The sequence below is a fragment of the Lupinus angustifolius genome, chromosome LG11 (assembly GCF_001865875.1).
Source record: "Lupinus angustifolius cultivar Tanjil chromosome LG11, LupAngTanjil_v1.0, whole genome shotgun sequence".
NCBI lineage: Eukaryota > Viridiplantae > Streptophyta > Magnoliopsida > Fabales > Fabaceae > Lupinus > Lupinus angustifolius.
Window position 1 is genome coordinate 7,855,769 of NC_032019.1, and position 12,019 is coordinate 7,867,787.

Here is a 12,019-nt window from a genome sequence, read left to right on the forward strand (position 1 = left end):
AACAAAAAAAATAATAAAGACATTCATTTGTATATTATTTAGATTTGTCTCCACAATATACTATATTTTGCTTAACTTAATTACATTTATCATATTTTTTGTTTAAAAAATTACACTTATTTATCAGACAGGGTGAACAATGTAATGAAAGTATAAAAAATTAGGAGAGTTTATACAAGCTTAGAAAAATGAAAGATAATTTATGTAATTTCACTAAAAAACTGATGTGTGTCAATGTAATTTACTCTAGAATCTAACAAATCACTTATTTCAAGCTCACTAACTAAATTAAAGAATCTCACTACTTAAACCAATTTGAAATAAGTAGACGAAATTAACATAAATTGACACCAAAAAACTAAAGCCATTGTCAAAGGTTTTATTTAACAGAACCCAGCAACGGCCGGAAGCCTGCGGAAGTTAACAGCAACCACCACCAAGTTAGTTGCCCCTTCTTCATCTTCATGTTTTCTGTCTCTTTTTATTTTTTTGAGACATTCATTTATTATCATTCTTTCTTTTTAATCTAAACTTATTTACCTTCAATCACTTCAATTTAGGTTCTTATCTCAGAACGCATGTTAACTGTTTGATGAAACGTTTGTCAGGGATTCATGTGTTCTATCATATAATTTTTTGCCTTAGCTTCACTGTTTGTGGATTCAACTTGCTCTACCATATTCCCACGTATTTTTTTGTCTTTTTTTTGTACTACCAAAGATATCCCCTTACCTTATAGGCAAAAAATTAATCCTTTTCGGGTTGCGTGATGTCCCTCCCAACAAGTGTCACACTCGCTCACAGGAATCAAATTTTTGACTTTTTGGTCATTCTCGGATACACCACTAGACCACCAACGTCATGTTGGTATGTCTGATACTGTAGTTTCCAGTAAGAGTGAACAAAAGGAAAAGAGACTAGTATACATATTGTATGACAATATATATTTTATGGAGTGCACTTTCAATGTTTTAATTGAAAATTCTTGTATTAAGGTTATTGAAGTGGTGAATGCTGAATTGTTACAAGATATGCTGTTTTAATCTAGTGAAGTATGTAATATGTAGGTTAGTATTGGCTAGTAAGTTTTCATTTTCTAGAGAATGCAATAAGGTTTTGACCACTTCGAATCTCTCCTATTATCTTGCATCAATGAACTCCATAAGAAGATTGTGATGTCTGGTTTTAACAATGCTGTTTTTTTAATCGGCCAGACATTTGTAAAATTAAAATGTATAGCTATAACTGTTTGAACAGTTAGTGTGGTCATTTGTGCGTAAGTATTTTTCTCCACGGGCTGAATGTTTCACGGCAGGAAACCTGGTGCTAAGAGTTAGTCACCATCATTATGAGTAGGAAATTATCATTGTATACATTGTGTTAAGGGATTCATAAAAAATGGGTTCACCAAGTTACTCAAGCTTAGTATGTTTTTTTTGGGTGAACTAGTTATGTTTTTTTTGGGTGAATTACTTATGTTTTTTTTGGGTGAATTAGTTATGTTTTTTTGGGTGAATTAGTTATGTTTTACATGGGTGTACTGATGATATATTGTTGTTAGAGGAGCTGTACAAATCATCCACACACACACACACACACATATATATATATATATATAATTTGCAAAAATAGTAACAATGACCTTCCTTCAATTTGCATGAACCCACTTCACTTATCAGTACTCACCAGTCACCACTAACACGACCCAATTCAGTAGCATCACCAAGGTATCCCAAGATCCCCTGCAAGACGCACCACATCCACGGATCAACCCACCATCTCTCTTTGCTCCTTCTCCTCTTTTTTCTCATTAATGTCCAATTGAACTGCCCCCACAATTCTTACCCTTTTGTGTTGTTTTCAGATCCCATGTTTCTCTTGATTTACCGCCTTGCCCACTATTACATGCTTGATAAAATGGCCATATGATAATTTAGAATATGCCTATATGATACCCTGTTATGAATCAGGCACCACTTCCTGGGTATTATTTTTGTTGTTGCCATTGTTGTTCAAAGATAGTTGTTTATTGTTGGGAATGTATGCACAAATTTATGTATAACAGTTCCTTGCTGATTAATCCTCTAATTAGGATTCATATGGACAACGTACGCCAGGAGAAAGTTCAAAGATACGAAGAATTTGTTGATAAACGTTTGAAACCTGATCTTCAACATGCTATTGCTCAAAGGTATAATATTTGCTCATGTTGATGTATTCTTGGTTCAAATAATGTGTATAAATGTATGCAGTGTTGAATGTTGTTTTTCAATTATTCCTTCTGATAAGAAATATACGGTGCCTTTGACTACATAACCTATAATCTTTGAAGGTACTTGGTTCATTCTACAACATAAGCTATACATGTGTCTCTCAGTGTCCGAATATTGTGCTACTATATGAACCTGGTCTTGAATTTATATTTCTTGCTAAATGAATTTAAAGCAGTTAAATACGAGCATTTCCACCTCACTATTGCCTTGCCTATTGTATAGGACTTCGCAGTCTTAATTTCCTTATTTTTCTCATTCTCTTTATTGCAGGGACAAGGTCTTTGAACAACAGAAAATTTTGTATCCTTTTTCAATTTTATGGATATGGTTAGGATCAACTAACGCCACCATATCACTAAAATAGTTTTATACACTGAATAGATATTTGTATCATCCACAGTAGCATAGGAGATCCCTAGGTCATACTTAATAGCTGAACTGGGGATTAGTTTGTATTCCATAAATGGTATACTTAATAGTTCAATGCTATATTGAGAAATTTAAAAGAAAAACCTGAATCATGTGAAACTTGATACTCATATAATCCATGAATTCAATGTTATACTCAGTAATTATGTCTGGATTCACTTGACTTGTTTACTTAGTGCTGATTTGCGCAAAAACATTGAAAATTTAGAGAAGAATAGTGTGACTAGTCTAAGAACTATGGTCAATCTTGGGTCTGAGGTATACCTGCAGGCAGAAGTGTAAGTTTCCAACATTTCAGTTTTTGTCTGGTATATTCTTTTTTTTCTGTTTTGATGACAAATTGCCTTTTTTCTTCCCTTCAAATTACATCATTTCTTCTTGATATCTTTTCATTTTTGTACGAAAAATTTATATTTTATCACCAATCCATATGATCAAACATTTGTTTTTCCCTTGTACATATCATCTTTATAATCACCAGTGAGGCAGTGACTACCGTATTATCAAAAATTATGATTTGCGCTATATTACTATATATACAGCCCAGCTTTTATCTATGCACTTTTTACCCCAATTACAATCACTGCATGTAGGTTTAAATCTAAAACCTCTGTCAAACTACCAAAACACCTCACCACTAGCCCACTCCTAGTTCCTAGTATTTATGCACTTATAGTTACACCTGAATCTTTTTGTTTTATCTCTAATCTGGTGAAATGCTTGTCTTTTATATTTGATGTATTTGAGTGATAATTTACAGGCCCGACACACAAAGCATATTTGTGGATATAGGATTGGGATTTCATGTGGAGTTTACTTGGTCTGAAGCTTTGAACTACATAGCAAAAAGGGAAGAGAAGATAGCTAGGTAAAACTTTTTCAGTTAACATTTTTGCCTATTTCAAACTTGAAAATGAATTTATCTTATCATGGCTTCTAGGTCCTTTGTTTGAAATTTTATGTGATAATATGATGTACTTCAGTGGAGTGATTTAAACGACATTGAAACTAACTTTAGTAAACTCATCGTCTAAGATCATCATGTTTCCTCTGTCAAACATATTGGTGTCAAGAATTGCATAAATCTGGGCGTAATTTTTTTGGCAATGTGGTGGTATTCTAACAAGCTACTTGGTCAGTTGTTCCATTACACACAGCTACAGAAAATTTGTCAGACATCATTATGAAAACAGTTTGAGATCCTTGTTTAGACTTGATGTAATATGACGGCTACTTGCTTCCTTGAAATTTTGTTAAGGTTTTTACTCTCCTGTTTTATGTTATCTTTTGATAACTCTCTCGTGCTTATTGTGGAACAAATTTATCTTCACCTTATTCTCCTCTTTCGATCCATCTAGACATGGTGAATTAGCTTTATTTGCATTATTCCCTTTTTGATGTTGCAATTAAGTTTGAACTTGCATGACATATGTCCTGCAGGCAGATAGAGGAATACACTCAGTTAATTGCATCAATTAAAGCACAGATCAAGCTGGTATGTTTAGTTAATGGCTTCCTTTTGTTTTCTTCAGCTTACCGAGTTCTTAGTAGTTTCCCTATTGCTTCTTCCAATTCTTCCCAGTCAAGGGGTGATACTTTGTCAATTAGAATATTAGATACTAATGCATAAACAACAAAAGGAAAAGATGCTAATATTTCACAATTCTGAAACTGAGCCAAAACTGAACGTTCCCTGAAGTATTCTAGGAAAGTTGTTATCTATCCAAAATAATAATGATTTCACCACTTTGTTCTGAGTTATGAGAACTTTTGCTTCACTGTTTCAATCCAGGTTCTCGAGGGGATTAGAGAAATACTTCAATTTCCAGTTGGGAAACCCTCACGGGAAAGGATATTTTGATGTTTACTGAGTATAAACCAAATTCCCTGAATTCTAGTCTTTTGGTTGCAATTGTAAAGCAGTGATGCAATGCAAGTATGTGAAACATGATAGAGATTGGTAATTTATCCAATATGAGATTGCATATATTTTTCTGACCTTTATTTTTTGCACTGTAGTTACTGGGCCATGTTGTTTGTAATGAATATGCAATTGCAAGGGTTTTAAGGATTAAACGCCAATGGAAACATTGATATGGCACAGTGTCCTTACATGGGAATGAATCATCTCTATTCATTTCAACAAATTGACATAAAGGCATTGAAAAAGGACCCATAAGTGGGGTATTTTTAAAATTTGTGGAGCACTATTTAAATTTATGTATATCTTTCTCGAAAAAAACGAGAAAATTCAGTATCTCTATATGGAAATACTAATATTCTTATAGTTCCAGAATATATCTAGATTTATGAAATTCTTATATTATTGGTTATCCATATTTAATAATGTATAATGCCTCTCGTGCTTTTAGTTGTTGTGGTGTTTTGGAAAGTGATTGGGGTTGGAGGTGGAACAACTATGTGTCATTTCTTGCTAAAAATAATTATTAAATTTTAATTTACATGGCAAGGGTTATAATCAATTGAAAATTGTATATCGACATATAAGCATGTAAAATAACATGAAAAGTGGTATGATGAAATTTGTGAGGTAATCTTATTTATCTTCTTATATCAGAAAATACTTTATTCTCTATTATGATCAATGTATCATGCTTTCAATGTATTTTATTTCAACAGAAATTGATTCTATGTGCCTTATGATAATGCATTAACATGACTTCAGTCTCCTGATTGCTTTCACAATAAATGAAATGAAGTTTAATGATAAAGATTCCTATAATCAGAAAACATAAACGACATTGAAGATTAACACCACAGTGATATAATTTCTAAAATACTTGTGTAATCATGCACCATTAATATAATTGTTCTTGTGATACAATTTTCCTACTTGGTTACATGTATTGAAGCCGATGGAGGAAAGGGTAAATAAATTGGTACAATATTTGCAAAATAAAAGTGTGTGGTATCGAACCCACAACCTCCTTGAGAATGATAACAAAACTACAGGTACATTATTATATCGAAGCTATATCCAAAAGCTTCCTCATAATTGTTGAAATTAAAGTTTCTCCGGCGAGTAGCATAATTGTTCTTCCCTCCATTTTTCACAATAATCAACCTTTAACCAATAACACCACTAAACCTAAATTCCCAATTTTTTTCCGGATCTCGTGATCTTCCCCTTTTCAATCCCCATTCTCAAGGTAAATCAATCATCAATTCAACTTCTTTAGACTAATGGGTTTCTATTTCTAATTTCCAATTTTCAATTCATTCTTTACCTGAAGCAACAAGATGAGTGAGGTTTTCGAAGGGTATGAGCGCCAGTACTGCGATCTCTCTGCTAATCTCTCTCGCAAATGCAGTTCTGCTTCCCTTGCTTTTGACCAAGGTACCTTCAAAATCATAACTTCATTGTCGTTTTTTATTATTACATTCGGCCATTGAATGATATCTATTTCATCAATAGTAAGCAATAACAATCATCTAGTGGGAGTAAAAGCTTGGTTGTTGTTGTTGTTGTTGTTGTTCTTGTTGTAAGCAATAACTCTTGGACTATTTTTAATATCAAAATATCATATGTTGTGGTCCAAGTTGATGTCATGTTATAATCTTTTGAGCATAGTTTTTGTTAAACGGTTAAAACACTCAGATTGAGTTTGGCACACTTTGCCATAGCTTAAAACTTGAGTTTACTGATCCCACTCAACAGGTTCAATATACATAGGCACAGGTTTTCAAGCTAAACCAGTTTTTACTTGTCCATATCCATATATAATAAAGAGTAGATTAAAAGTTTGTTTAGCCTAAAAACTCTGCCTATCTACATCGAACCAGCATGGGATCAGTAAACTCAAGCTTGAGCCTATGACACAGTGGGCCGAGCTAATATGCAAATGAATTTGTCTGTGCACAATGAATAGTCAATGTGGCACTTCGTAAAATACAAGGTGATGCAATGAAAGGATTGCTTGTGCTGAGCAACTACATCTGACTCGACTTTGCTCAAGCCAATGAACATCAATTCTTGTTCTTTTGTACATTTTGATGTATTTTGTATTATTCCTTTTATTTATGGTGTTGTCTAATTTGCGAATCCTTAGTTAATTCGCATTGATGCAAACTTTTATACAAACATTAGATTAAATTTATATAAATCTCTTCCATCTGATTTTGACTGGAAACCGTTAACGTCGGGAACTAAGTTTTTATACAGAAGTCGTGACAGAAATATACAACTTCTGGAATTGATATTAATATTATTTATTTTATAAAAAACAACGCAGAAGTTGTGACACAACAAAACGACTGCTGTATGAGCCCATTTTTTTTTATAAAAACACACAGAAGTTGTGATGGGCCAACACGACTTCTATTTGGGCCTTATAACTCCACATAGAAGTCGTAACTGGGAAAACTACTTCTGTGTGGTCCATGTCTTATTTCAAATTTTTTACATGACCTTGATATTTAATTTATTTCTTAATTAACTCATTTCTTTGAATGGATTGGATATTATTTGAAGCATGCTAGGTTGAAGGCCCGTTTTATGTGTTGGCATTTTTTTTGTAGAAGGATTGATAGGAAACAGAACAGAGCAGAATAGAAACAGAAGAGATTTAAGATACAATAGTGCAGAATGTAGTATATTAGTGTATTTCTAGGTTCAAGAGTACAATTCTGGAAAATTATGTAATGCAGTAAAAGAAACAGAAAAGACAGTGATGTTTCCTCTTTACCCTGTGACAATAGTCACCCCACAATTCCCATATGATGCCTGCCTCCAACGTCACATTCTCCCTTTCCGAATCTTCTCTCCTCCTCACTTCTTGCCACATGTCCTGTTAGTTAGAGTCATGTGTAACAGACTCTTTTCCTTTTGTATTGAATATTTATCTATTTTACTTTATGTGATTCAATTAATGTTCACTTGTTGAACCTGTGACCTATTGACTTAGTGTTTTGGCAGACTCGATAAGCTGTCTGAGTTTTCAAACTGTTATTTTGAGAACCAAAATGATATGGAAAATAATTAGCATTAAAATGGGGGTTTACTCCTAAATATATTATTGGGGATAGGCATATTCTTGGATTTGACAGATATTTGACGGTTGCTGACATGCAATCTGATGATCCTAGTAATGTCTATTTAGTAAAGTTTTTCTTTTGTCAATAATATGTACTCATTGGAAATGGATGCTTTCTGATCATTTACTGAGCTGGGTGTCAAGTGTTTTTCTGAGCATGCTTCTGTGACATGAATATGTATGATGGCTGATCATCTATTTCCACACTAAATCCTGGTAACTAAACATTTTTTAATCAACCTTAATTTCAGAACAGAAGCAGCAAAAAATTTCAGAGATCAAAGCTGGACTAGATGATGCTGATGTTCTGGTACAAAATTAATTGTTTGCTTACTTTTCTAGGCTTTAGTTTCTTGTATCAGGTAGTATCTTTATTTGTTTTTTGTTTCTGTCACTGTCTCTTGCTAGATTAGGAAGATGGATCTGGAGGCAAGAAGTTTGCAGCCAAGTGTTAAAGCAATGCTGCTTGCAAAGTTGAGGGAATACAAATCTGATCTAAACAACTTGAAAAAAGAATTTAAAAGGTTAACATCACCTACTGCAGATCAGGCTGCCCGTGAAAATTTGTTGGAGGCTGGAATAGCAGATGCACATTCGGTATGTCTTGAACTATTGACTTTATTGCTTAATAGTAGATTTTTCTTAAAAGGAAAAAGGAAGCTTGTGATTTTTTTGGTCAGAGAGCTTCGAGTTGAAGGAAGTAAGCTCCGTTTTTAGCTATGGTTATTTTCTTTTATTATAATATCAGATATGTTTTTTTAGTTTCTCTATCTGATGGGACCATGAATGAGTAACGTTGACCTGTTAACCAAAGTAACTACCATTAAGCCTCCTCAATAGTAATCTTTTAATGGACTGAATGTTTCCTTGGTTACAAACACTAAGTTGCTACTTTCTTTTTTCAGGTCTGTTACTCTTTTTTCATTTTTTGGTAGGTTTGTGCGACATTAGAGTATTTAATCTTCATATCTGTAGTCTTTTTAGATTTTGAATTATATTTTTGGAATACATGGGTCTAGCTCTTAGACTCTGTTGAAGTTTGAAGAAATACCTGTGATTGGATGTCGGTATCATCAGTTACTGCTCATTTTTTTAATATATGATCTGATATTTTCGGTTTATTTAGTGTAGAATGGCTTCATTTTCCATTATTTTTACAGGCTTTGAATTATTATTATTGATCATGGCACACATATTTGATCACTTACATTCGAGAACAAGACTGACTGTTTCTTGCAAATGGGGCTGTAGATGTTTGCATATCTCTGTCTCTCTTTGGCCTATCCTCATATTATGTTTTATGAAATTTGAAATTAGTAGTTTGTTGAAGTTGATTGCATTCATAAGTAAAGAAGTGCAGCCACAAATGCATATCTTGCACTCTCTTTTGCTTGTCTCTATTTGTTTTTGGAAATATGGAATTAGTAGGTTTTTGAAGTTAGTTGCAAGTAGTACATAAGGTCTGATGAAGTTAATTATATTTTTGTGGGAAAACATTTTTTTAATGTATGGATAAAATTGCAGGCATCTGCTGATCAGAGAGAAAGATTAGCTATGTCAGTGGAGAGAATAAACGAGTCAAGTGATAGAATTAGGGAAAGCCGAAGAACCATTCTAGAGACCGAAGAACTTGGTGTCTCAATCCTCCAAGATTTACACCAGCAACGTGAAACTCTCCTGAACTCCCATAAAAAAGTATGTCGATATGTGAATACTATATTTTTTTAATGGTGTTATGTTTAATTTCAACTTTACATAGTTTTGATCCTCTTCTCATTTACTACGAAAGAATCATGAGATGATCTTATTCTTTAAGGAGAAGCATAATGAGTACAACCAATAGTGATCATAATTATTGGTTAATGGTCATTTTTCAATGCCTTGCAGCTTCATGGTATAGATGATGCTATTGACAAGAGTAAGAAGGTTTTAACTACCATGTCAAGAAGAATAACTAGACACAAATGGATCATTGGATCTGTGATTGGAGCTCTTGTTCTTGCTATAGTCATTATTCTGTTTTTCAAACTATCTCATTAGCTGATATGAAAACATGATACATTGGGTTCCAAGCTATCTTTTATGCTTGTGACTGATTGGTTGTAAATATGAAACATTTGTAATGTGTCACATCTCCACAACAATTTCTGCATTCTTATTTGTATGTTTGGTGAAGTTTCCAATGATACACAAGCGTTTACTTGATGAAACTACTTCCATTCATGTATTCTTTATGACATGATGCTTTTCTAGCATTTATGAAGTTTATGGCTTCCAAATCCTATTGCTAATCTTATATACTATTGCCAAACCTATGACAGTTTCTCTATGCTTTAATGTTTTTGTTTTAAAGTTAGTTTTGTGACGTTTTCTCAAATTTGTTTACTTGTTTGGTTGTTTTCCCACTAACTATTGTGTAGTGTTGGGTGTTAACACTTTATTTTTGGCATCTCATTTAGGTGATATTTGATATAGTGAATGTTTTGATATTTTTGGAAATGAGATGTCTATGTTTGGCAAAAGATTTGAAAAAACATGCCTAGCAAATTGACTCACCTAGGAATATGAAAATGTGATGGAGGTGTCTAGGTGAGTATGTTGAATTCATACAATTTTAGATGGGAGGAGTGTTAGATTCTCATATGAATGTCAAAAAATTGCAAAAATGACTTCTTTGCCTGACTCATTCTAGCATCTTATTTTCCTGTCAAGGATAATCTTTTAAATGCTTTAGATCAACTGAACATGATAATCAAATGTAAGAATGAATCTTACCCATATAATGGGTTTTAAAGAAATTTTTTGGGAGAACTAAAAATATGAGGAATAGAGTAAGGTGATAAATATTGTGATATTTAGAAGAAAAAAATATATTTATTTAACTCAATATTAAACATATATGTTAATGGTATTTATATTCCCTTTTTAACTCATTTACTACTAAGTTAAAATAAAATTAATTTTGTTGGTACTTTCTTGCTCACAAATTACAAAAGCTTTGTTTGATAAAAGGGGTGAATTACTTTTTTAGGTACAAAGAGGGGTATAAGGTGAAGCAAAAGAAAGGAATATTACATAACTAATGGAATACTTTTTGGTAAAGCAACCCTAACACCATGAACAAAAAAACATATTAACCAAACCAGGAGGTCTATGTAATGGGTGCATTTTATGTTCTTGACCAATACATACACCTATTATTATATCTAATACTTTCATCCTTTCTTGACTGTCATCACCATGAATGTCATTGAGAAAGCTGCTACCACCTATAAAGCACCAAAATCACCATTCAATTGCACCAATGTCCAGATTGATGATGAAGATTAAGGGATTAAGGTTTGTGATATGGGTTGAGTTTAAAAATTAAAGCTTATGGCTTGCGCTTTGAAGATGAAGGTCTAACTTGAGTTTGAAGATAGTGAGATCACAAAATTAAATGAATTGTTTGTGTGTGTAAGTTAAGGAGTTAATTGAAAATCATCTTTTGAAATTTCATGTAATACAAAACAACGCTATTTTATGTTTATTTGATTTAACATGTGATTTTTATTAAGTGGAATTAACATTCGTCTATTCCAGGAACTAATGTAATTCACATTTCTCAATGTGAGGACTATATATAATTCACATTTCTCAATGTGATGAACTTTGCGCGCTTAATGATATATATAGTTGGTCTTACGATCGAATGAAAAGTAAAAGTTCGGTTAGGCAATAGATAACATTCATAAAACTTTGTGAAAGTTAGTGATATCTTATTTTGTTATTTATTTTGGGAGGGTACTCTATTCATGCATTTCATTGCATCCATACCTAAACTAAGTAGTTGATATTTGGAATGGTTAACCATATGTAGGTCAATCAACCTAGAATATTGACCTTGTTGATTACTAATATTCCCTGTCCATGATTGATAATCTCAATAGTATGATACACTTCTCTTCTACACCTTTCCCAATGTCATACTATGAAAGGTAAATACTCAAACCAATTAAGTTTGAGAACTATATATTATCTAATAGCGGATATTTTTCTATTCACATTATTAATAATTTTGAAAATAAATTACTTACTTCAACTCTTATGGGTATGGATGTGATGGAGTAGATTAACCATAATATACTCCCTAAATAAATAAGAAAATAAGGTATCAATTAATCACCAATAGTAATATAAGTGACAATAAGTAAAACTAGAGATATGATATGTGTTTGTAATATAATATTATGTGAGATTTTAATTTAGTGGCAATTACCAATT

At 32.6% G+C, this 12,019-nt stretch overlaps 2 protein-coding genes across 4 annotated transcripts; both read left to right on the forward strand.

Annotated features, from left to right (window-relative positions):
* Nucleotides 346–4,704, forward strand: LOC109360867 (protein UXT homolog). Of its 2 annotated transcripts, none has more exons than XM_019606047.1 (7): nt 346–440; nt 2,093–2,191; nt 2,544–2,573; nt 2,879–2,980; nt 3,463–3,570; nt 4,143–4,197; nt 4,495–4,704. In XM_019606047.1, the coding sequence occupies exons 2-7, from the start codon at nt 2,100–2,102 to the stop codon at nt 4,561–4,563; spliced, it is 456 nt and encodes a 151-aa protein (XP_019461592.1). In that variant the 5' UTR covers nt 346–440; nt 2,093–2,099; the 3' UTR covers nt 4,564–4,704. The 2 variants fall into 2 exon arrangements, with proteins under 2 accessions (XP_019461592.1, XP_019461591.1); XM_019606046.1 differs by lacking the exon at nt 346–440 and adding an exon at nt 1,562–1,984.
* LOC109360866 (vesicle transport v-SNARE 12) lies at nt 5,702–9,993 on the forward strand. Of its 2 annotated transcripts, none has more exons than XM_019606045.1 (6): nt 5,702–5,845; nt 5,939–6,060; nt 8,008–8,066; nt 8,165–8,353; nt 9,281–9,451; nt 9,644–9,993. In XM_019606045.1, exons 2-6 carry the CDS (start codon nt 5,964–5,966, stop codon nt 9,794–9,796), a joined length of 669 nt encoding a protein of 222 aa, XP_019461590.1. In that variant the 5' UTR covers nt 5,702–5,845; nt 5,939–5,963; the 3' UTR covers nt 9,797–9,993. The 2 variants fall into 2 exon arrangements, with proteins under 2 accessions (XP_019461590.1, XP_019461589.1); XM_019606044.1 differs by having other exon boundaries at nt 5,703–5,872; nt 5,957–6,060.

Coding starts and splice junctions, on each gene's coding strand:
- LOC109360867 (XM_019606046.1), top strand. CDS start 1,962: ATGAATCAGGCACCACTTCCTGG. Junction 2,192..2,543: donor CAACATGCTATTGCTCAAAG/GTATAATATTTG, acceptor TCTTTATTGCAG/GGACAAGGTCTTTGAACAAC. Junction 2,981..3,462: donor GTATACCTGCAGGCAGAAGT/GTAAGTTTCCAA, acceptor GATAATTTACAG/GCCCGACACACAAAGCATAT.
- LOC109360866 (XM_019606045.1), top strand. CDS start 5,964: ATGAGTGAGGTTTTCGAAGGGTATGAGCGCCAGTACTGCGATCTCTCT. Junction 8,354..9,280: donor GAATAGCAGATGCACATTCG/GTATGTCTTGAA, acceptor ATAAAATTGCAG/GCATCTGCTGATCAGAGAGA. Junction 9,452..9,643: donor TCCTGAACTCCCATAAAAAA/GTATGTCGATAT, acceptor AATGCCTTGCAG/CTTCATGGTATAGATGATGC.